The sequence below is a fragment of the Centrocercus urophasianus genome, unplaced genomic scaffold (genome assembly GCF_019232065.1).
Source record: "Centrocercus urophasianus isolate 14NV4802_14NV808 unplaced genomic scaffold, USGS_Curo_1.0 seq_17, whole genome shotgun sequence".
Lineage (NCBI taxonomy): Eukaryota > Metazoa > Chordata > Aves > Galliformes > Phasianidae > Centrocercus > Centrocercus urophasianus.
Genome location: NW_024884722.1, coordinates 7,228,453 through 7,254,540, shown reverse-complemented (window position 1 = coordinate 7,254,540; position 26,088 = coordinate 7,228,453). Strand labels below are relative to the sequence as shown.

General features: G+C 39.4%; 1 protein-coding gene across 5 annotated transcripts in view; it reads left to right on the top strand.

The window, feature by feature from the left end:
- The first annotated feature begins 6,484 nt into the window (after positions 1–6,484).
- Positions 6,485–26,088, top strand: part of ATRNL1 (attractin like 1) — a 427,623-nt gene continuing 408,019 nt past the window's right edge. For all 5 annotated transcript variants that reach the window (XM_042818666.1, XM_042818665.1, XM_042818667.1 and 2 more), the window contains exon 1: positions 6,485–7,034. In XM_042818666.1, the coding sequence (XP_042674600.1) occupies positions 6,733–7,034 (302 nt within the window). In that variant the 5' untranslated portion in view covers positions 6,485–6,732. The remainder of the gene's footprint in view (positions 7,035–26,088) is intronic.

The window sequence follows — 26,088 nt, the reverse complement described above, 5'->3', positions numbered from 1 at the left end:
GAATCTTTCTGACACTTTTTTTTTCAAGCCACAACATGACTTTTCCTATGCTTGTTCTTCTAGATCATGCTATACACTTCTCTGACAGTGTTCAAGTGTTGTTGTTTCACCACACTGCTGTACCACCACACGGACCATGCCAGTGTATCAGCACCATAACAGCTAGCTACTTAGATCTCAGACTGCAGCGTGTGTGGTTCTGTTTTTCAAATGCTTGGTGTGTTACTTCACGTTCTCTCTTTCCTCTTGAGATGCTTGCCCACCTTCTGTGCAGCCAGACATCACCTCTGGCATGGTCTATCATTGTTTCAAGCTGCAGGTATGGAATGTATTACTTTGTATCTTCTGGAAAATTAATGTCTTCAGCTAATTAAATAACTGCTGCTGTGCTTGTCAAAATGTTATATTTATACACGAGAATTATTCCTTCAAATTACTGAAAATAATTTCCTTGAATTAATGCAATATGCCAATTAGATTCCTGGCATATATTGCATGTTTCAACTTTAATACATAGGGAAAAAATTAATCTGCTCAATTCTTTTTTTGACATCTGCATGGAAGACAAGGCAAGGATCAATGCATGCACAGCCTCCCGTTTCTCCCAGTTTTCTGCGAAGGTCAAAAAATGAGCACTGTTTTATTCCAGTTCTCTATTACGCCTACTGCAATCATTGGCTCATTATTCCTTGTTGCAACTTACCCGACGTGCTTGTGTTTCCATTTTCTGCAAGCATCACTTTCCAAATTTAATAGCTCAACTGCTCAAGTATTAGCTGAGCATGCAGAGAAGTGTAGATATTTTTACATTTCATTACATAAAAGAGAACCAAGAGGAAAATTCATCAGGCTCCAAATGCAGGAAAGAAAAATGCAATTTTTAGCAAAAGCAAAACAAAAAGTTAAAAAATAGAAAAAGTGAGCATTCCAGAAGTTATCACAGTCCCCATTTTTGTTTAACCCCATTTTGTTTTTAAGAAAATTAATAATACAACATGAGATCGTATTGAAATGGAATCACTAAGATGAGGCACTATCACTCCAAAGGGACTGAAATGTGATATAAATAAAAGATGAAAAGTTTTAAAACCAAGATCCTTACTGTACTGTTGATTTAGCAGCTACCCAAAATTTTCCCAGTTTTTTTTTCAAATGGATGAAATTTGCCAGCCTGGAAGTATGGGCTGAGAAGTGCTTTAGCAGCCTTGGAGGTAATTAGTGTAGTACATACAAAACCCTTGGGCAAAATATAATGTGATGAGGAAAAACTAGAAGGCCATTAATAATAGTAAACACGGTCTTCCTAAGCCCTGCAGATAAAAAATAGTGGATGAGAGAAAATTGGAGCAAACAGTTCGTTTTTATTTTCAAACTCTTTAAGTAAGGCTTTTTCTGACATCATTCAGTGAACAAACCTGATCTGGAAAAACACAGAAAACTGTGCTAAAATCTGAAAGAGGAGTGTAAATCCCAGCGAGGCATTTGAATTTCATTACCATCAAATATATTTTTCAGCATTTTGCTGAAACTTGTGAATAAAAGGAACAGATACATAAATAAAGGCAGCAGTATCATCAATCCTAAAGATCACTTCCTGATTTAGGAAAGAATGAGAGAAAATAACTAAAAGAAATGTTTTCTCAGCTAGAAAAATTCTAATAGCTACGTCCCTTTGGGATCGTTAAGAGTCTTGGATAAATTCAGCACATCTACTAATGGTGTGAAAGAAAGGTTGAATTGTGAGATGCAGCTTTGCTGACAAGGAGAAACGCTTGAGAGTAGTCAAGATTAAACAGGATTGTGGGAAAATCCAGAAGGAATAGCAATGAAAATGAAGTGCAGCTGAACAGATATAGAAAAATACTCAGCAGAAGGCTGAGTATTTTTCACTTGCAATGGGAAATGTGTTTTCCTGATAATTTGTAATATATTACAGGATGTATCAAAGTTTCAGTGTGGCATGAAATTACATCTCTTTCAGTGGAAAGTGTAAGCCAGACATCTAAAACCTTTTTCTAAAAAAAAAATTCAAAGGACTGTAGTAAGAGTCAAGATCAATGTCAACGGAGGAGAATTATATTAAACTCTAATGAAATGCCAATTTCTTAACCTTTTAATCTTCCTACTCTCTAAACCTTTACATTATCACTTTTCAGAACTGGTCTTCTAGCACTGGGTAAGCACACATGGCATTGTGACAGTGGATAGAGACTGGAAGACAATAATAATGTTGCCTTGGGTGATCCAGCCAAAAAAAAATTTGTCCATGAACTGTAACTTAGAAAACAGTTTCACTGAGCTGATTGATGGGTGGATGTTCACATAAGAGATACTTGAGGAAATATTCAGGATAAAAGTATCCTCATGCCTTCTTTGCTGGAAAAAAAGAAGATATTCAAACTTAATTTCTGTAAGACTTAATCCTAAAAACATGAAAGCCTGAGATGCTTATCAGTCACAAAGAGCATAGCTTGGATTTAACACTAAAATATAACCAAGTTGCCATCTGCTCTTTGTACCTGCTTCTACTTGACACGTAGCTTAAGATTTTGTATGTTCTTGAAGTCTTGTCGTATCGCCTGGTTTTCCTTAAGAACTTACAGATTCTCCAGGAGAATATCAAACAGTACTGTTCTTGTGAACAGGTGAAATGAGCATTCGACTTTCCCATACATACTTGTCACAGGACACTGATGGTTTCGTGTGTAATTGCTCCCTTCTGATTCAACCGCTGAACTAATCAATGTATGTACCATCACTTTCTTAAAGTCTGAAATCTCAAAACTGATTCCGTGCTTATATTATTAAATTTACAAAACTGATGCCTCCCAAGAGCTGACTTTGGTTAAGACAAATTAGAACAGAAAATTGTAACATGCATTGTTCTTTTAACCAGAGGATCTGCTGAGTATGGATAAATTTGTTTTACCTTCCGGAAGAGACTGATGGTTGTCATAAGGACAGAAAGGCTTATATGGAATGGCAAAGGTACCCCAGTATCACTCAAGGAAAAATGGGATTTAGGAAAAAAGGCTTTATGCTGTCCTCCACCCAAGGCACATTTGGGGAAAAAAAAGGGAAAGTCTATATCTATGCTATATTTTTAAGGTTAGTTAAGAAGCTTGTACACTGCATGCAGTAAAGCCTGTATGCCTGTATGTGTTGCACTACAGCTTGTGCACCACTCTGCAGATATTACCCTCTGCTATGGCAATCTACATGCTAGTGTAACCAGCTCAGATCTAAACATCCCTGCCTGGAAGCAGTGCAAAGCTTGGCCACTTTAATTTAATGAGTCTGACGATGTCTGTCCAAGGAGAAGGGCATGGAAATCATTTGTTTCTCTTAATATCCTCACACAGAGGTCAGTCACAAAGGTAATCTCTTCTCCCTATTCCATACAGCTGGTTGTACTGTCCTCAAATTTTCCCTGTATGCACTCCATCCTGCCTGGAACAGCAGCTGTATGGATCTCTAAATAGGTGTAAAGATGTTTTTTCTGAACACAAATCCATCACTATTTTTGAATGCTAGTCCTTAGATTTTGATGGCAATAGCTAACAATATGATAAATATATTCTAGCCAGATATTTTTTCAATATACCCTTGACATCACTTCACTATAGTCTATTCTCAGTATCTGTTTTAAATCAGCAACTTAAAACTTTTGAAGAGTTATTCAAACGCTTCTAAGCTGTAAATTCGACCAAAGACTTTTTAGTACATTAGCCCTTCAAAAATGTAAATGTTTTCTACGTCAAGAACTGGAGGGATGAAGGGTGTAAAATGTCACACTTCCAAGAAAAGCAGAACTTACAGATCTGCATGTAACAATGAGCAGATTGACAGATCTGACTTCTCTCAGCCAGAACTGCTAACTTCATCTGACAAAAAAGAAATTTCTCATCAAATCAGGACAGAAGAGTACCAATATTGGCATTTGCACATCATTCATTTCCCGGGGTTATGAAACATCTAATGCATTACTGTGACATACAACAGCCAAAAGGTTTGCACTTCTTCATTTTCATAGCTACCCAGAAGATAGCTATCCAATATTTTCTCCTCACTATTCTAAATCTAGAAACATTTATAGTAGTGTTTAGGCTTCTAGAGAGGACTGTTTATGCAGTGTAAGAGTACTGTCGTACTCTTCTCTGCACCTCTGATATCTATCCTGTCCTTTTCTGATGGCCTATTTGTGTTTTTAATCCAGTCGTGTAATGGCCCTGCCCAGTATAGGTTTCTCTTTCTTGTGTTTATGTATTCATGACTAAAGAAGAAATTTAGCACTTGGAGGACAAATATGCACTGATTGTTGTGATTTTAAACTTTTTTTTGTGTGTGTCTTGTAATGAATTGTTGGAAGCTTAGCTTTGCTTTGGGTGTTAATTTAAAAAACTTGGCTGACTTCTGTAAATCTGAAGCAAAATCTTCATTCAGGCTGAGAAAAGATGGTGTATATCTTAGAAATGTCTTGATTGGTATAAAGGAATTGAGAAAGTGGAGGAAGAATGTATCTTCCAGCCATGTTAACCTAAAAAAAATTGCTGAAAGTGTATATGAGATTAAAAAGTAGTCTTGAAATGACTTTGTATTTTAGGCTGTAATCTTGTATTAACTGCACTTCTGGTCTGATAATGGTATTTACAGAGGACAGTTGTTCAGCAGCCTTAATCACATGTAGTACTGCACAATTAGCAGACTGTTCAGCAAATGCTTCAGCCTCAGCTTTTTTTTTTTGTAAAATATAAAGCAGCAACACAATTTCCATTTCCTCTCATTGCGTGAACTCACCAATTCGTTACAAAACACACACAAAGAGATCCCTAATAGCTGAGAAATCAGTCTGATCCAGAACAATGCAGTGATCTATATAAGCTCTGTTAGGAAGACAATGTACAGACTCCTGGATTGAGAGCGGCTGTGGTCCCCCTGACAGCCTTTGCAAGGCAACTGGATGAATCACTATTCACCTCTGCTTTCCACAAGCACAAATTTTCAGGTATTCTCTTAATTAAGACTGCAAAGTGCATACAACAAAGTTCTCTGAGTGCTTGTATTGCACTTAGCTTTCGTTAGACTCTCACAATGTGTAAAAATGCAAATAGATACTGATAGGTACTGTTGTGCTTCCTTCTGTAGTACTGATAGAGTAATGACATCGATTTTGCACCAAAGCCAACCAAGCAGTTCCTCCACACGGGCAAGAGGCCTGTGGAATCTGGGAACAGTCAATCTGGAGAATGGTCCAATAAGGGTCACTTCAGACCTATCTGGTTTTAAATACTAACAGGAGAGAAAATTAATTACCTTTCCCTTATATTCTTGGAATGGAGATATCCTGTTATAAATTTTCTAATTAAGTGTTAAGAGAAAGTTTCAGTTGCTGCTATATTCCTAACTGCTTGCCAGCAGGGCTCAGGATTGTTTTCTGACTGTGAAATGAAAGCACATTACAGCAAAGCTGAAAAAAGCAGGCCATGTATGGCACATTTTGCAGGGGAAAAAAAAGGACATTTCAGACAACTTTATTACAATTATTCCTTTAGTATTGATCTGGGAACTTTTACGACCACACAACAGGCTCAGGGTGGAAGGCAATGCCTTGATTTCAACTGCAAAACGCGAAGATGGAGTAACTGCTAGGAAGGCAGGGTTGTCACGGCAAGCTGCAGCATCTCTTCCAGCACTGCCCGCCACGGTTTTAAAGAAAACCGCCTCTGAACTTTACAGGGCGAGGGGCCAATGCCGAGCAGACGCTGGAGGGGCGGCCCGGGGCGCGCGGGCAGAACGCAGCAGGCCTCGTGCCCTCCCTTCCCGCCCCTCGGCCCCTGCAGAGCGCAGCCAACCCCCCACGAAGCCACGCGGGAACAAAGCTGCAAGCGGCGCTGCCGACTGACCCGCGGCCTTAAAGGTCCCGCGGGCTTCGTGCGGTCTGAGCGTGCGTGTGCGCTGGGGGGCACGCGGTGTCTCGCACCCCCGTTGCAGCACGCAGGTGGCTGCTGCCGGGCTCCCAGCTCCCTCCCTCCTTCCCTCCCGCTAAAGGCTCGGCCGAGGGACGGCTCCAAGCAGAGCGGGGGGAGGTGAAGGGGGGGGCGGCAGAGCGAGCGGGCGGCGCGGAGAGGGGATTACAATTAGCCTTTAAAAATGGCTGCTTGGAAGCTGTCAGCCGGGACGCAGCACGGCTGCTAACCCACCTCTCCCGCCGCTCTGCCCCTCTAGGGCTGCTATCGGAGCGGGCAGAAAAGCTCCTCTGTCCCTTCCGACCCGCCGCCCCCCCTCCCCATCCCCCCCGCGCCGTGCGGGATGCCGTAGCGGCTCCGGGCCCGGCCGCCCTCGCTGACTGACGAGGAGGACGGCGGCGGCCCCCGCCTCCCGCGCTCCTCCTGCCGCTGCTGCGTGTGTGCGGCGGGGCTACAAAGGAGAGGGGGAGCGCGGGGTGCCGGCGCGAGGGCGGTGTGTGCGCGCGGGGGAGGGACGCGTCTTGCGAGGAGAAAGCGCAAGGTCAAGAGGCAGCTCTCCTCCTCCATGGAAGAAGAGCGATGAGCCCCGAGGAGGACGAAGAAGAGAAGGGGCGGATGGCCGTGGGCTGCCGGGCTTCCCCTCGGGAGTGAGGAGCCGGCGGTGGGGTCGGGAGGAGGGAGCGGAGGAAGGCCGGAGGGAAGCGGCGGGTTTGAATCTCGCCGGCTGGATTATTTGTCCTCTCGGGAAGCTCCCGGCTCTCGGCCCATGGCCCCCGCGGGCAGCGCGGAGCCGGGCAGCGCCCTGAGCAAAGCTGGGGCCGCCCCTCCGCCCCTGGGCGCCTGGAGACCTTTCCCCTCCGCCTGCTGTTGCTGCTTTTCCGCTCTGCTGGACGTCAACAGCTGGCTGTTCTTCTACGGATTCCTCTACCTGGCCCTCTATGCCCAGGTGTCCCAGTCCAAGTCCTGCGACAAGATCTCCTGCTTCTCGGGGCACTGTGTCAACTCTACCTGCGTCTGCGACCAGGGCTGGGTGGGAGATCAGTGCCAGCACTGCCAGGGCAGGTTCAAGTAAGTCTCTGCTTATTGCCACTTCCTTTTTTGAGATCGGTGCTCACGCTTTTCCTATTTTATTTTCCTTATAATTATTTTCTGTGATTTTGTTCACGTGTGATGGAAAGATGTGACAGAAGTTGGGGATGAAATAGCTCTCCTGCTCCCTCCTTCAGAGGATGCAGGACGCGGTTACCGCTGCTCTCAGTGGGAGCCCAGCAGTCGGCCTAAAGCTGTGTCGCTGCTGTCCCTTCTGGAAGTGTCATGGAAATGACATGGGCACCTCATGAGATTGCCCAATGGCCCAGTGAGCGAAAATTACTGGTGACTTTTGCCTTATGGAGAGTGACAGTCTCTTGCTCGTTGCGTGCTCCCTTTCTTACAAGTGTTTAACCCAAGTTAGGGCACGTCCAGAATGACATAAATATAACTGTTAGTGAAATGTGCATCAACCACGATGAGGTTTAGAGGAGAGGAAACAGTGATGTAAACGTAAAGTAGTGGTTGGTGGTGCTGGATCTAGCTTTTATTCTCAAAAAGTGAATGTGAAATGGAGCCATTGATCAGAGCCACACACTGACACTTGCTTTTCTATGTGTGGTTGGAGAGAAAAGTTAATTTATAGGGCTGTCACTTCCCCCCACCCCCTTTGGTGTCAGGGTAAGGGCTGGCAGTGAGGAGCGCTGCTGGAGGTAACAGTTTGCTGTTATTTCTCTGTATAACCTTGGACAGGACACTGCATTTCATTCCCTTGTAGAACGCCTCCTTAAAGCTGGAAAAGCAGGAGCTCTTGCTTCTTAACTGTATTGACATATACAGCTGGGAAGTGTTTAATATCTAGCTAAAAGAAAAATACTGGTGAGGCTGCATCTTACAGAACTCAGATTTTATCCTTGCAAGTACTCCTTGCAAAGTACTTTAAGGTTAAAAGCATCCATAATTATCTGTTTTAAACTGTGCTTCCAACTACTAAAGTTAAGCCATGTAATTCGTGCATCTTCTAACTATTTGCGTATTTATTCTCTCAGTCCTAAGTAAGCAAAAAGTGAATCGAGTGACTTGTTAGCATGGGGAGTTGGGGAGCAGCTGACAACCAGACGTGCAGCTGAAGTGAGGCACATGTTGCAGAAAAACCCACCAAATACTCCCAGCGTAATGCCTCTCTCCGGGAAACCCGGTTGTAGGTGAAACGTGAGGCAATACAATGGATCCTGTCTGCAGATGAGTTCAATAACAATGTTTCAGAGTTGGTCACCGGCTACCTCCGTGCATTGAGGCTTTGGGGCTGGTGTCTGCCCTGTGCCCTGGCACGAGGGGAGGATTGCTGTGGGGATTGGGTGAGCAGAGGCCCAGGTGAATCGTCTTTTGTGCGTGATGATCTGCAGCAGACTGGCAGAGCAGGTATTTCCTTCCTTTAAAGAGATTACTCAGATCCTCTACCTTGGCACCCGGCACTACAGACCCTAATACTGTAAGGGCTGAAGGAAATTTTCATCTCCTCGATTTCAAAGCTTGTCAGTGTGTTTTGTGAATGGTTACTGGAGCCTTTAGTGAGCCCTCACATGCATATCCTTCATTACTTGTTACAGCATTTATGTTTCTTTATGCTCATTGTGTTTGTCAGGTGAAGAATTCAATGAGTGGAGGCATAGTGGTTACATTTTCTTTGCTCGCTTCTCGTGGAAAGTTAATAATCCATCCCCACCTAGAGGAAGTTCTGCCTGAGTGTTGAAAGGGCATCTCTTCTGAGCTTGGCTAATGCAGTGGTTAATCGATGTGCCTCTGGGAGTTTTGGTGAAATCAGAATGGATTTTTTTTTTTTTTTTTTTATTAGCTCCTCTGTGTTCTTGCATGATTAGCTTCAGAAATGGCTGTGATGCTCGTGTTATGGCTTTTGTCACAGATGTGAGCTTTTGCAATTATGTTGGAGTTCCCTGCACCCCCTCCCCCACCTCTCCCTCCTTTTTTTTTAATTTGCTGAGGGCTTTCTCAGTAGTAGTATATCTTCGATAGCTCATCTTTAATCTTAGAAGCGAAATGTACTCTATAATGAAAATAAGCATTCTGAGTTCTAACGTTTTCCAAACCCTGATGCTAAGAAATATGGCCATGGCTGTTGCAATGCAAGCAGCAGCTCAGAGTGGCTCTGTGTTGAATTGCCAAAACTCAGAAGAGTGCTGAATGGGTGATGAGCTGAGTGTATTTACACAACAGTTGGAAAATGAATGTTAGATTACTTTAGGACCAGCTGACTGAGGATCTTTCTGACTTCTGCAGTTATTCGTAGTTGTTTGATTTATTATTATGGAAGTTTAGTATGTTGTTCCACTTATCTGTGAAGCGTGACTATCTGCTTTATACACGGATTGCCATGGTTGGGTTTTTGTGATGGTAGTACTCTTATTTGACCAGTCGTGTTGGAATTGTATCACCATGGAGTCGTCGTTTCTTACGGTAAGAGCTATTATGAAGAATGTTTCAAAATAACAGAAAGATTGAAAAGTGTGTTTGGCTATTATAACTGCATTAAAAATTAACGTGGATTATAAAGTGTGATGTGTAAGAATGTTAATAGGAACTTTTACAAGCTAAACGTTTATAGTATTTCAAAGTTCAGTAGTTCAAAGTTGCTGTGTGTGCCTGTCTTATGTTAAATTTAAAAATGAGCTTTTAATGACCTAAACCAGGCAGGTGTGAAGCCAGTTTTCTGTCACCAAATTATCTGAGGAAAAGGATTAAGGGCAAGCTTGAAACGTACCAAAATAAAGGGATCTTTATTCTTCTTTGTATAAATCAAATGTGGTTATTTTCCCTCTTCTGGGAGTGAGGGAGTTGCATTAGCAAGCAAGAGAAACATTACTGCAGGAGAAATACTACCTAGGGGTATCTTGGGACCATTAATTCTTTTGTGAGAGATGAGTAATATTTTCAGTTTTATTACTTTTCTGGATTGGGAAATAACAGCATAGTAGAGAGACATCAAAAATAATTGATCAATCTTAGTAAGGAAGTGTCAAAGCTAATGGACAGTACTATGGTAACCTTGCCTTTTCCCTGTAGAAGACCTACTGAGTGAGCAGAGTACTTTGCAAAATGGATGAAGGAGGAGTGGATGGGGGGGGGCGGGGGGGGGGGAATGGGAGCAGGGGGAAATAGGTGAAAAGGTTCTTTAGCACTGTTACACTACTTGTACTTATCAGCATTGTTATTTACTCCTTGCATTGTAAAATTTGTGTTGTGAAAACAGAGCGGTGCTGCTGCTCTCACTGTTGCATTCACAGCTGTGTCAGTCATCTCCCAGCATGAGCCTCAGTTCTGCTTGGTAGTAAACTACTGTCTGGCCAAAATGGCTGTCTGAAGGCCATTTGCGTCTAGTTCCTTCTCTGCTGTACTTTCCACTGCCTTGTATTCAGATAGGATGAAAATCTTTTTTTGAACCAAAATGGAGAAGAGAAATTTAGATATTTAAAAAAAGTGAGAAATTCTGTTTGTGTACTTGGAAGATAGGTAAGATAAGAAAGCTAAAGGGGCAGCAGTGTCTGTTCTTATAGCAGGGAGCCTCGAATCTATAGCTCCAAAGATGTCAAGGAAAAACACAAGCGTAGATACATTGAGTTTTATTTTCATCTAGTTGTACTTCAGTGTGATCAAATATTTTTAGCAGTCATGTTCTGTGGAAGTTTCTATGACTAAATGTGGCTGTCCCTAATCACTATAATCTTCACATTACTTGAATTTTACCTGCATCATTATGTAAACAAGAATAATTTCAATGGCATACGTTCTGTTTGAAATGATGGCATTTCAATGCTGAAATTGGAAAGCACTTCTCTCTTTGCACCTGATCGCATTCTAAAGACTATATACAGTAATTATTAAATTCAAGCATGCAAGAAACCTGCAGGTGGGATACTAGTTCACTGTGCAAACTTCTCCAGTTTTGAGACCTGTTGTTTAAAACAAATCCCAAACCAACCAAACCAAAAATCCTAAGTGCATCCCAAACTAGTGTTTAGTAGCTGCTCTCTTCCTAATGAAATTGCCAACAGTTGTCAGATCCATCAGAACAGAAATCCATGTTCTGTAATCTTGGCATCTGTAATCTTAATGTTGCAGATGAAAACTGGTTTGACACACTGCGGTCAGTCTGGACTTTAAGCTTGTGCTTGATTTCCCATCTTTCTGTTGCTGTTTTCCTTCTATCGCTTTCTTTAGGGAAGTCCAAATGTTGTGGTTTAGATGCATGTTATAGGAAGCCTGGGTGAGAGGTTGTGCTTTGTTACTACACAGTGGCCATGTAGCAATGCCTTGGTTTTGCTCTGCTTCGTTTGAAGATTGTATTTCTCAAACTTTCCACCTGCTTGTGACCCCTGTGCCTCTCTGTGGCCTACTGCAGTGGCGGCACTAGTGGCTATGTTTGTGTTTCCTACCATTCGATACCAAATAAGCTGTAGCATTTCTAATTAAGCTTTATTAAATTATAATAACTCTATGTTCAGAACCTGACCTTATTACGGTGAATTTGTATGAAACAAAATGACTGCGACTTCCACTTAGAGTGATGGTAAGGGAAATGCTTCTATGGTACAATCAGCTCCTGCTCTTCCAGTAAGCTCTGTCTGCAGCTGAAACTCTTCAGCTGGAAACTTGGCCTCGATCCCCTTGCTGAGGGACAGTCTGCTGTTGGAGGTATTTAGCAGTGTAGAAGTAGAGTTAAAATGATTTGTCTTAACAAATGCTGAGTCCTAGACATAAATTAGTGAATAATCTGTGTATTGCTTGCTGTAATTAGCAGGGCTTTGGCACTAGTGTGTGCTTTCTCTGCAGTGCCTCACAGGCTGTGCTGATGTTTCCTTATGCAGAAAAGTATAACAATATGTAAAAACAACAGTTTGCTCTGCTCAGTGAGGAATAAGAGGCTGGTTAAGGACAGATGTCTTCATTAAAGACCAACATCTTACCGAAGTGCATTGTAACAGCAGAAGTAATTGGAATTCATGTTTTCTGGAAAAGAAAATCCCTGATCTTATGTATAGAATTTTGTTTCCTTAAAGTTAGTTTGCATTTCTTCAGCTCTGTACGATGCTATCTTGCCAATGATTGTGCTTTGTGTTTCTGTGCAGAGGTAAACATTTCTTGTTAATCCCTTTCCTGGGGTGAGGAAGTTCATCAGAGACACCTATTTGTTGTGGGAAAGACAGCAGGACTTTTCCTTGATACAGTGGTGTTGAGAGAGCTGTTTGAACCGGTCCTTGCATTCAATTTGTCTCTTGCTTTCAGTGCCTCTTTTTATTATGTATTCATGTGAGATAGTATCACTAAAAGGAGATCAATTATTTCGGGTGTATCTATAAGATGGAAAGAGAGAAGTACTTTGCCTTGGTAACGCCTGCTGTTCTGGGCAGCTCTTTGACTATATTTGCCGTCACACTTCAGGAATATTTAAGGGTATGGTAAGATGGCTCTTTTCCTTACTGCAGTTATAGTGCAATTAGGTATGTAAAATCATAGCTAACGGGGAAGCACAACAGGGCATATTTTCAGCTATGTTTTACAGCATCAGAACTGGTGGAAAGCTTAAAATAACAATGGAAGCTCTTCCTGTGCTACATAATGAAATTATAGAGCTTGTTGCCACAGGATATGCACGGAAGTATAAAGTAAGTATGAGCAAAACCCATTATGGTTATGGCCATGCTGTTGAAGTTCAGTATTGAACCTGATGATTGTTAGAAAATATATAAAGGCAGTCCTTCTGCTATTTAATTTTCTAATTTCAGACTTAGCTGAACTCTGCATATACAACATTGAGTCTACTTTTCATAGTTGTATGGCAGAATATGAGTCTACATGTTTACTTCTGTGCAGTGTCTGGGAGGACACTACAATTCACGTGTCCTGTTTAAAAGTGCAGACTTGATGTGGATTTATTTTGTTCCGTAAATCTCTTACCGTATACACACACCATCATCTACATTTCTTTGCTCAACAACTTGGTTATTCTCATAATTTACTTATTTATAATGACCTACAAAAGGAATGAAACTTTTGATACGATCTTGTGCATCTACTCCTTCCTCCTGTTGTATACCTTGGAGTTTATTTGTCAGTTACAGTTTTCATGACAATTGGAGTTAGAACAGAAGGGAGTGGGGAAGATTGAGTGAGTTGAGTTACAAGACTCTGGGGAATTCAGGAAGAGAACCATTACGAGTGGCCCAAGAGCAGGAAAAGCTGCAGTCACAGTGTCTGTGTATTTAGATGTTAAAGTCAATCAATCTTCAGACTGAGTGTTACAGGAAAACAGGTTTCATTAATTTTGTGAGTCTCAGGATGACCTCTCAGGGGAGGGGGGATGTTTCCCTGAGGTTGGATCAGAAGTTACCCCTTTTCTAGGCTTATTTTGTATACCGATATGTAGAAGAACATTAGAATCAAAGACCGTACATGCATTAACTCTTCCTTTTAAGTTCTTAATTAACTGAATGAGAGGAAATACCCAGCTGACATTTAAAAAATTAAAAAAAAAAAAAAAACTGTCTTCAGACAGTTCTTTGTTTATTTGGTAACTTGCAAGTTTCTATCGTTCTGTCATATGGACCATAGCAGTTAGGTGAGCTCCTCTGAGTACATCCCCTTCAGACAGGCTCTCACTGCACTTCTGAATTACCTCCTGCGTGTTCTCAGAGCACCTACAAAAGTTTCTGGATTCTATTGTCTGCAGAATGACTTGCACAAGCAGTGTCCTTAAATCGCAGACTGTAAGCAGAAACAAAAGTTGCTGAAGAAATGATCTGTAGAAAAAAAAAAAAAGTTACAATTTTGCTCTTAGCCTCAGGTGCTTTATCCTTCGTGCTTATCTTTAAAGGTGTCTTTCTGCTTCTTATGTAAGCATTAGCAGCTGAAATGTATCAATGGCAAAATCTCTTTCCCACTGACCAGTCTCTTTATTTTTTTGTGAGCTAGCCCGATTACCAGTTTCATACTGACCCAGGGGAGCTATAGATGTGGATAGGAAAAGGAACCTTCCTTCTAGATATCATAGAGTTCCTTCGCCTTAATTTTAATGTGGAATGATGTCCTCATTAAGCTGGCTTCTATTACACATAGTGAAATCCTGAGTCAGCCTATCAGTTGCCAAACAGCCTTTGTCATCAGCATGACCTGTATTAATTCAAGGCATGCACGTAATTAGTCTCTCTGAAGCCAGTGGAATTGTGTGTAAGAATTTACACCTATGAATTGTCTTGTTATAAGCCAGCATGTGAATATTGGTGTAATTAAACTACTGAGAATGTGTAGGTCATTATGATTTTATGTCAGATGTGATCATTGTTTTGCTTAAAAGTGAGTTTAGTGGTGATGCCCTGAAAAATAATTGTTCCAGTGTGAGTTACTCTGTGCATTAAAACTTTAAAATGCAGTGGTAGCTCATACAATTTCCAGTATAAGGAATACTGTCTTTAAAATGTAGATGCATAAGCCACATAAGTGTGCTAAACTTCTCCTGTAAATTAAACTATTTGTACTGGGAAGTGTTTATTGAGAGGAACTGTCTTTCTGAGCATTAAAGAAAAAGGCTTTTAGTAGGATGTGTGTTTTGTTGTTGCTTAATACTTCATATTTGAAAGTTATCCGCAGGTTTTTGTGTACAATACCAGAAACTGCCTGTTCTGGCAGCTTGTGTTGTGTAGGCAGTAGGGTAGTTCTGAGTTAGCTCCTGTTGAAGCAGAACACACAGTTTAGAAAAGCATCTGACAGTACTTCCAGTCACTGAAAGCCCATTACAGACATCTCAAAAATCTTCTCTTAGTTTTCCTCAGCATTTTCTATAACCCACAAAACAAACATGTAATCCTTCTAAATCCAGGAAAACTGCCTTAGCTTGTTCTTATCATTATTTTGTCTCATTGGATTGACCAATTTTGTTGTGCTTTGAGTCTTGCTTTCATTGCAGAGCCTTCAGCATAACAGGTTTAAGTTTCCCGAGTAGCTGAGAACAATCACCTTTTCCTCACTGAGAGGGAAGAAGGGAAGGCGCTCCTAGGCAAAGGGCTCATAGATTTTGGAGCCTGCTTTGTCTCCAGACTGAGTGCTCCACAGCTTGAGGGCTGATGACCATGTCAGCCCCAATGCCTGCTTGCCATTCCCATGTAAAGGCTCACTTGTGTTGGATAGATGTGTAAAGCTGTCCATAAATATTATTAAAAGCTGTATCTTGTATAAGCATTCATTCCTGATTCAGTTTGGCACATATATGGTCTCATGCTATGCATCTCTTACTTTCTCTAGCAAAAAAGAACATATTTTTGGGATGCGTTGCTACAATTCATCATCCTTTAAAAATGCAAATGAGTAGTTTGTGAGATTCCTCCTCTGATTCCATCTTACACTGGTATTAATTTATTGGTTTCAAAATGTGGGTGGGAAAGGTAGGAGCTAATATGATATTCTTCCATGTACTGTGGAAAAAAGCTTAGTTTAAGATGCTGCTGTGTAGACAGTGGAGAAAATGCACTGGAAATCTCAGGCAGTATTGAAGAATAATTTTCTGTTGGTGTTTGTGGAAATTACAAGGAGCTGCATGGTCTGGTCTTGGAAAACGTGCTTTAGAGTTGATGTAAGGAGGAGTGAAACATGGGGAGTCTGGGCACTGCAGTGGCCTCTACTGATTAACTGGATTAAGAGACAACTGTAAGCTATAAGCAGAGAGAATGCCTTCATGCCTTCATGTGAGGTGGTTGAGCTGTGGGAATTCTCAAAGTAGGAATTGAGGTTGCCCTATATGTTATTAAAAGCCTAACGAGCAAGCACGAGAGTTGAGCTGGTGGCAAGCTGCAGAGGGAGAGGCACTGCTCACTGCAAGTTTTAAGCAGTGTACACTTGGGAAACCTTATTTAGGTAGGGAGTAATTTGTATTTGTGGATTACCTGACAATTGAATAGGTACTGAATGACTTCAAGTTTGGATGCAGGCACCAAAAATGACATTTGGCATCTGAATTTCCTACGGAGTTGGTACTTAATTTCTGTGCTTCAGTGACTCATCTGTTAAAAGGAAATAAGCACTTCCTGTAAGGTTGAAGACTTCAGGTGATTTGTGACTGTAATGATGGGGGACAGCTCACGAACTAGATATGATTTTTAGTAGATTGAGAATGCATTTCTTCCTAGAATGTAATAAATACTATGGCATGAACTACTCCTGTCCAAATTGTACTGTGCTTCTCAAATATGTGTCAAATAGCTTTCTCATTAGGTCAGAGGGACCTAAGACCAACTTGGAACTGGTCTGTATTATTGCAGAATGTTTGAAGAAAATATTCTTCTCTAGAATAAGAGAATCTCTGCAAAAGCAGTTTGTACATTATCTAAACCACTGATAATCTTATAGTTAAGATGGAAACGCCCAGAAGGACTTAATTCCCACCCTTGGATTAAATGTTATTAAAATATTGAGAGATACAGTCATACTCATGACTGCTTAGCAGCTACTTTGAAGTTACTCTGCTTGTATGAAAAAATGATCTATGTTGGATTTTACATTTCTATATTGATGTCAGAGACCCGTGGGCTTCCAGTTTGCAGGATGTTTGCATTACTTTGTTCCAGAATCAGGAATCTGGATCCACCATCTTTAATTAAATAGACTTTTATTGTAGACACACACCTTAATTTTTTTTAATAGATGTTTGATTATTGTCATATTTTTGAATTTTCAGTTTCTTCTCTGTTACTTTCTTTGAAGGCTAACAATTTGCCTTCAGTGAAACCGTGGGTAAAGTTGGCATGTAATTATTGAGTTGTAGGAACTTGGACTGAAGAGGGATCAAAAGTGCTGCAAATGAAAATATATACTTAACCAGTTGCTGCAGTAAAGTGTGAACAGAAATGATCTTGGTCAAAAGCCAGGGAGGAGAGCTTGATACAGTCTGGTGAGCGTCAGAGAAACTTTCTGTTCAAGGTGAAAGCAAAAATGAGGCACCAAGGAGCAGAAAGACAAACATGTCATTGATATTTATATAAATATATATATATATATAATTAATATATATATATAATATAAACATTATATAATATATAATATTATTATTATATAATAATATTATAAATTATATATATTATATAATATATAACATTATATATATATTATATATATAATGTGTGTGTATATGTGTATATATATAAATATATACATATATATATTTATTTTCTTTATCTTTGCCATCCAAGCACAGGCAGGATTAGCAAAATATTTTCTTTTATATTAATTAATTTATTAATATTATATATTTTTCTTTTTCTTTTATAGTCAACTTATATTGTAGTTAAACATGTTTTGTAATAGATAGTGGTGAAGAGTAAAAGGCAGTAAAGATAATTTCCTTTGTATGTATCCCAGCTTTCAAAAAATGTACAAACTTCTATCCAGTCTGACTTTTTATATGAAATAGTGACTTAGAATTCCAGCCTTATTAGGAAAACTGAAAAGAGCATTAATTCAGCTATAAGGTGGCTTACTCCTTAATTTTCTTCCCACAGTGTGTAGAGTATATAAGAGAACATACTTCTCAGAGAGGAACAAAACAAGAAATCAAAAGCTAAACAAATGCAGAAAAACTCTTATTAAGGTTTATGCGTGTGCAAACACAGCTTGGAGGATGGATACAGTTGAATAATCAAATGTGTGTAAGGATGTACAAAATGTGCCAGAGGGAATGAACTGCATGCTTCATAGGAAGTATCACAGAGCTGTTGTAACTGAATTAAGCAGTGTGGTTTGGTAGTTCTCTTGTATCACTAAATGTTTTGTTGGCTATCAAATTCAGCTGAGGCACCTCGTGGAGGATAACTTCAAACATGGGACAGAAGCTGGAAGGTGCTGTTGGAAAAGAACAAATACAGAAGCAGATGGTTGGTTTTGAAAACATACACATCTGCATTTGTGCGAGCAGATGTAACAGCATTAAGGCAGTTGTGCTTAAAAGTACTTTTGCAGATGGTATGTAAAACTTAAAGTGATGTAAGTATTAAATCTACAACACCTGTGTTTAAAACTTTGTTTACATGGGCATTTTTAATAGTACTTTGTAGGAGTGATTTGTGAAATGAATATGATACAGTTTTTCTAGAGTTTAATTTCTGAATAGCTATGAGAGGCTGGGAATCCAAACCCTAGCTGTGTTCAAGATGTGCTTCATCTTGGCACATCTCTATTGTACTTAGTATCTTGAATTAAATACTAAGGAGCTGATTATCACCATGGCTTTGAGGAATAGGTGCTAGTTTCTCCCATTTGTTTTATGCTTAGAAAAACCAAAGCTGTGTAGTTTTTTGTTTTTTTTTTAAATGTTAATTAATAAGTGACAGAATTGAAATCATAACTTGGGTTTATACAATTTTCTGTGATTATGCCCCTGACCTGACTTCAAGAAATGCTTTGTTTTATTTCGGGTACCTTTTACATGTAGCATTATCAGATGTATGTGATATGAAGCTTCTTTTTCAGATTTGGATCTATAGCAAAGGATGATATTTTTGACTGACTGCTCCAAATGCATCCTGGAGCAGTTCAGTGTGTCTGGGCCTATGTTAATGCAAACATAAGTGTCCATGTGGCTAAGGGGATGGTAAAGAGAATTGACCTTGGATGGTGTCCTCCATTCATATGAGCCAGGATGTTGGAACTGGACTGAATTTGTAGTTGACCTGGCCTCTTATTTTTGTTATTTTTTTGAAGCAACGTTTGGAAAATGTGCAACCCGCAGTTGAATGTATTAATGTTACAGTTCACAAAAGCTGTTTTCTAACACAATAATTGCTTGGTTATTTTATTTCTGATTTTATATGCATCATTAAAGTGCACTTACTGCTTTTGGGGTTTGTGTTCGTTCAGAAATTTCATATAAAAACTCAGAGGTGACACGCAGCTGAAGATAAGCAGAATATTCCTTCTAAGACTCAGGGCTTCTAATGTCAGTCAGCTGCATTTTTAGGTAGCAATTGGGCTTAAAAGCAGAACCAGTATATATTATATTCTTTCAGAATGGTGGAGGCTTCCAGGGTTGTACTGAAATGCAATTTGGGAGCATTTTCCTCTGAGTTGGTATTATTTATTTCTATTGCCTTGAGGTCGTACTCAATAATGATTGTATTAAAACAAAACAAAACAACCCTTAATGTATCCAATTGTTATAATAATAATTTTTAATTGCAGTTAAAGCTCTTGTCTAAGGATATTTCCTTCTTGTAAAGGGTCTAATATAGTTCTCTCATACATCACCTGTTCTCCAGTCACTTTATTTTTATCTTAATTAAACTTGACCATTTTAATTTCCATCTACTAATGAAGACCAAAGTATCTGATGGATGCAATTAGTCATGCTCCTCCTTTTTTAAAATACAACAATTAAAATTTGGTTTGTTTCTCTATGAAGATCAAAGAAAGTGTGGAGCAACCTGCAGTACTCTGATCTGTACTGTAGCTTTCAAATTGGAAGCTTCCTTCTTCTCTTTGTGTAACTCACTGGATATGGGGGGTAAATTACCATTCAGGCATGGGAGAATGACAAACCTAACATATGCTGAGCTTGGCAAGCGTGAACATAGCGGTGCAGCATCTTGAGTGGAGGAAATACTCTGTTGTTCTCACAGCTGTGCTGTTGCTGGTTTAGACTTCAGTGTATCGTATCAGTTAGTCTGGTTGGTGCTACTTGAAAGCATACCGTGTTAAATAAAAGAACACTGGTTGATGGAGGAAATCCTCAAGTATCCTATGTTTGAAAAACTACAGATTAGTGAGGAAAAAGCAACATCTTTTCCTTTCCTGTTTTTAATTGCGCTGAACTTCCTAGGTATGGAATTGATGATCATTTTCTTCTTCCCAGTGGAGCAGAAGTGTTTAGGAGCCTTTCCAAGAAGATGTCAACCTACAAGATACTGTGCTATGCAAACTCATCTTCTGTATGTTGAGTATTTTATGAAGTATATTTGAAAAAACAGAAACCTCTCAAGCAGGAAATAAAGCGGTTCTATCATTTAAGCAACCATCCAACCATGTGTAGACTTAAGAACAGCTTTTCTCATTGATTGCTTGTCATCTTATTGCTTTTCTCTTGCTAAAGGTACACATGATCAAAAGTTTCCAAAAGCCTCCTAGTCTGAAAGGTCTTGTGAGCAGTTCTGTAGGAGAATGGACAAGAGAAAAGGAAAAATCCTATCCTGAGTCACAGGCTAGAGGCAGTAGGTTTGCGATGTGTGTGAGGTTGTTACTGCATGGGGAAGGCTGTGGATTCTGCTCAATTAGTGTTAGCAGTGCAAATTCTGTTTGTACCCATACTCAAGAGCACAAGCTGGTTCTGATGTTCTGTGCAACTCTACAACAGTGACTTGAGTTCCAGGCTGCATACATCCAGCCTGCTTGCTTTTGCAAACCCTTATGGGTAGGTTTTCATAGGGGTATGAGAGTTTTGGAGGATACAGTTGTTTCTTCAGACTATCAGAAGTTTGTGGGCTTTTTTTTTTTTTTTTTAAGCGTCGAAGGGCACTTTTATCCATATTCACTGATATTTAGGAGGTTGTGTATGCAGGTGTATAAGTTATTCACTTATGTAGGAAACAGAGAATTACATAGCCATGTGGATGCAATGTTTGCATGTCAGAAATACTCAGAGGGTGGTGATGCACTGGAACAAAGAGGTTGTGGATGCCCCATCCCTGGAGGCATTCCAGGCCAGGCTGGATGTGGCTCTGGGCAGCCTGGTCTGGTGGATGGCGACCCTGCATACAGCAAGGGGTTGGAACTAGATGATCACTGTGGTCCTTTTCAACCCAGGCTGTTCTGTGATTCTATGAAATGCTATACTTTTTCTTATAAGCAGTCATCTTGAATCTTATTTTATTCTGTGTTTGTAGGTATAGATAGACTTCAGAAAGTAGTTTTCTAGAAACTGTGGTTCACAGGTACAGCCTACTTACAGAAGTATTTGCTCTAGGTGGGTTGATGTGAAAAACTTTCTGTAAAGAGGTCACTGCATAGTACAGGAAAGTATTGTAGTAAAGCAAAATAGGAGTGCAGAATAGGATTTGGGCCTTTTAATTAATACAGGGTGAGAAATGTCTCTTTTAGAGGCTTTTCATGAAGATATAAACCATCAGAAAGCATCCCTGGGTGTGACTGTACAATTTGAATACAGCTTCTGCATTATTATTTGCTGTGTAACAAGGAATTATGACTGTTCATTTGCAGTTAGACTGCAGGACTCAGTCTCAATTGCTACAGCCTTAAGATGATGTAATTGATCTTTTTAGAATATGTTTGTCTAATTTGAAAGTAAGCCTGAGGAAATTTATGTGATGGAATGGAGACTCTTGAAATTGTGTTCATGGCAATAATACACCTTTCATTTGCAGATGGTGAAATGTGTGTTAGCCTAACATTATTCTATGCTTAGCAGTAGGGAAGAATGACATAGCTAGTCAATGTCTGTGGTATTTAGTGCCTTGCATTTTAAGTTTGCATGGCTGGTGGATGGTGCAGCCATCCCTTTTTTAGGTTTTTTTTTTTTTTTTAAAATAATATAAGTAGGAGATGCCTTGGTGAAGTATCCTTTTCATCTAAAGAAAGGTGGGGGCTGTATTAATCTTCATGATAGGCTTGGAATCAAATTATTCAAGTATTGTTCCATGTTGGGAATGCCTTCAATTTGTAAGCAGTCTTATTTGATTTATTTACATCAGTGTTGTGCACAGAGAAAAAGATAATTACTCAACTGTCTGCTCTTAGGCTGTGGTTACAAATATTTTTCTGGCATTAGAAATGTCCCAAGGAGCATTTCCATTAAGCATGTTTTAGGCATGTGAATAAAGGGAGATGTTTGTTTCTGTTCAGGTAAAGTTCTTTATCCTCTTTAAAAATGTTTAATTTATGCTTGTCAATAGCTTTTTTAGAAAAGAATGGTTGCTATGATGAAGTTTATGGGAGTGTTACCGTGTGTGGATGCAGAAGAGAAATTAGAATCCTGCCTGTGAACAGAATGGGAACTTGAGGGAAAAAAAGAAGAAAGCCATACTGCAGCTCATGACCATTATTTTTGCTTTTTTGAATTTATCCTAAAGAGCAAAGAAGGAAAAACGTTCAGGAGAAGTGTGATCTTCCGACGTAAGGTTATTCTGGAGGAAAGGAGAACAACAAAAAAAATCCTTATGGCTACTATGAAATGTGAATGTTTGATTCTATACCTGTTTCTGTTGTTTGCTCTATCTAAGGTAAAATTTTTTCCCCCTCCTATATTACATCTTCCTGTGGATAAATACTGAGTGATGCTTAGTTTTTCTGAGGGAATTCTTATTTTCAAGTAGTTCTTTCATACAGCTTTTCCTCATTTGTTTGGGCCTTACAAACTATTAAAAACACTATGAGCACGGAGAATGAAAATTAAATATCAGAACTGTGAAATTTGATTGAATCTAAATGTTGCAAGTTTCTTGACTCCCCCTATTATGGTTCTGCTTTCCTAGCATGCTGCTTGGCCAAATGTTAGAAATTCCAACTAGCAATTAATATAGTACTGTTGAATAAATGAAAATCGCTTGGTTCCCTTGGTATGTTAACTTACAGTTCATCTGCTTCTGTGTTTTTTTGTTTTTTTTTTTTTTTTTTTTAAAGGTAATCATTTAAGATTGCCAGGTACTTCTACTTGAATATGTGAGCTTTTATTTTAACATGAAACTTCTTTACAAAGCCTCATTTTGGAAGTATTACCTTTCTTTTCTTTTTTTTTTTTTTTTTTTTTCTTTAAGTGCTTCAGTTTTCTAATGACTCACCTGCCTTCTCAACATTCTGGTAAATTGGGATTAATTAAGAAGGTGGGTAATTTGGGATTAATTAAAAAGGCATGTCTGTAAAGCAACTGGGATTTGTGTGAGTTTAAAGGTGAGGACGTGCATATTAAAGCGAAGTATTTATGCAGCTGGTAGATTGGTATATGTGTGTGAGTGTGTACTATTTGCATATCTTTATATGCATATAGGAATGTTATTGAAAACAGAATTTTCTGGAGTCTACGTGGCAATCCAGTGGCAGTGCTACTGGGATTAATGTGGTCAACTCAGAACTGCTGAGCAGTGGGAAGGAATGGGATAAGTGTTATCTCCTCCCTGTGTGCTCGTGTTTTAAAATAAAATTGCCACCACTGCGTTTGAGCTGTGCTCCCAGATCATCCATTGACTGATGATCTCAAGAATCTGGCAGGTAGATGTGTCTGTTGGGGGTACACCTGACCTCCAGCTTCATGAAGCCCAGTACGTCCAGGTCTGAAAGCCATTGCAGGGTTGCTGCATTGTGTGGTGTGGAGAGAATGAGGTAGCTGTCCTCAGGGCTGGACAGCAAGACAAAGTTCTGATTGCCAGTTTCAGTTTGAATACTGCTCCTGTCCCATTTCAGGTACGATGTTGCCCCACTTTTGTGTGGTTTGACTGGCCAATGACCAAAATCTCTGGCTGCTGACACCTCTGCAGAGCGTTCCTTCTGCTTTGTTTCCCCCACACCTCACTCATTTTGGGATTCTTGTTCTATTCCATGCGTGCTCTTCTAGGGGCAAAGGCACCAACTGTTTGTAGAGACCTAAAAAGTGTGTAAGAACATGACTAAAGAGCTAGAAATACTATTTTATTGAAGCCTTTATTTCACTTGGTTACCTATATGTGGCAGAGTTTTCTTGTTCTTAGTTATATTCCCAAACAGCTCACATGGAGAGGCTGTTAGATATTTATAAACAAACCAAACTCTGCAAACAAATCCAGTGGGAAGAAATCTGAAATTTGAGCAAATATTCCAAAATGTCCTTTAATGATTTTTGAATGTATGGCTTAAATAAATAAGGTTTAGTAGAATTTTTATGATCCGTAAGCACCCAAACTCTTTAAAATGGTGTTGGTAGAATTTCATAACTAAATACACAATAAACTTGTTCAAAAGTTCATCCTGAATCTCCCTCTTCTGACTTCATGAATATGCAGGCTGTTAATACACAGAATCACACACAGAATCACAGAATCACCCGGGTTGGAAGGGACCTCAAGGATCATGTAGTTCCAACCCCCCTGCCTAGCAGGGCCACCATATAATACAAACCATATAATACAATATAATACATATAATACACCATATAATACAAACTTGTTCATGCTATCGACTTGGTATACCTCATTTTGTGAGCATATGGTGTCCAGGCAAGATAACCTTTTCCCTTTCCATTTGCTTTTCCTATTGTATTCTTTATATTGAGTGTCATATTTTTCCCTTGGACTTCATTATGCTAGGAGAAGCAAGTGTCCTCTTACCAGGCTGTTATTTCTTCTAGTCATTAAATGGTGCTCTCTGTTCATGTTCCACTTTAATCTTTCTATTGTGTTTCCTGCTTCCTATGCTTTAATATTATTACTGCCTCATCTCTTGTATGATAATTTCTTCCTTTTTATGGCTCTGTAACTAGTGGCATGTAGTTATTCTACACCTGTTCCAATTGTCTTTCTTCCCTAACAGGCCAGTTGAAGTTATTCCTGTCACTTCTAAGAGCATGATTTTAAAGACTGTTTAGTAGATCTTGTTCTTCTTTCTGTTAGTTAAGCATTGACATCACCTAGTTCTTTGCACAGCGGCAGATTTATTTCTAGTACTGTGGACAACTTAGATGATTTATTAAGGTATATGGTGTTATTAAATTTATGTTGCATTTTATTCTACTTTCTCCTCACATCCATAGTTTAATCTAGAAATATGAATATTGAATAATGGGAATGAGAGTAATGGCTTCTATTAACTCTGGGCAATTCCTTCCCATTTGGTGTTAAATTTAGGTACGATATTTGCTAGAAAATGACAAATGTCATAACTTAAAGTGCCTACTGCATGACTTGCAAGTTAATGTCTTAGATCTCGTGTTTCCCAGTGTTCCAGTGTAGAAATTCTTACATCTGGTAGAACAATCTCTTATCTGACTTTTGTTCCTTCTGAATTGATATTCTCCAACTCCATACACTTGACCTGTCTTGCTTTTGCACAGTGACCTTTTATTTTGTTTTGTGATATCTTCAATGTCTGTGACTATAATCACACCATCTCAATTCATCTTTTAAGATGTAATTCAAAGTGTTGTTTAGACTTCTTGCCCTGGTTATGGTGATTTGTACCTACTTAGGGTGGTAATGTAATTCTGACTTGCAAATTGCCTTGTGGGGAGGAAATTCCTGTTAGCTTTAAGGTAAATAGAACAAGATCATTTTCTATTATTTCATAAATCTAATTTAATTAGAATGAAAAATTACTTGTGCCAAATGCTACTAAATTATACACTTTCATGATGCTTTTCTATTTGTTTTCAGTCGGTTCTCTTAATAACTGAGTAAATGAAATGATGAAATACTTCATAGCATTTTATGAAGTGAACAAATAGTAGCTGTCATTAAGACAGCAAGTTCCAACTGTCACTGATAAAGATATAATATCTATTTATTACAGGTTTATGATCCCATGAATTGTGTTTTGCAGAGTAGTTGGAGAAGGTGAATTACTCCTGTGTTTGTCTGGTTATTAAAAGTAATGACTTAATCAGTGTGTTTGACTAATCAGCTGGAGTAGCTGTAGAGAGTATGTACAACTCTTCTAGTTCTTTTTAATGTTCATATGGATACTCAAGTTGTTACATCATGCCCGTGTATGACATCCTTCCATCTTCTCTGTCCTTTTTCTCTACATTTGAAAGTTGGTTGTCCATGGAAAACTTAAATGGAAAAATCTAAGAATGAGGGATGATGCATGCTGGCTGAGAAATTGCTAATTAGCTTCACTTGATATTTACCAAGTAATTATGTAATTTGCTCAATATGAAAAGCTTTGGTACCATTATATGCTCCAGTAATGGCCCTATCATTAAGTACTTGCACTAAATCAGAGGTTATAGGTGCATGTCTGGTTGATGGATTGCTAAAATAAGTATTTAGAGTGTAATTGTGTTGTGGAAGAGTTATATACTAAATGAAATATATATTTTTTTCAAATCCCTCTCTGAGTA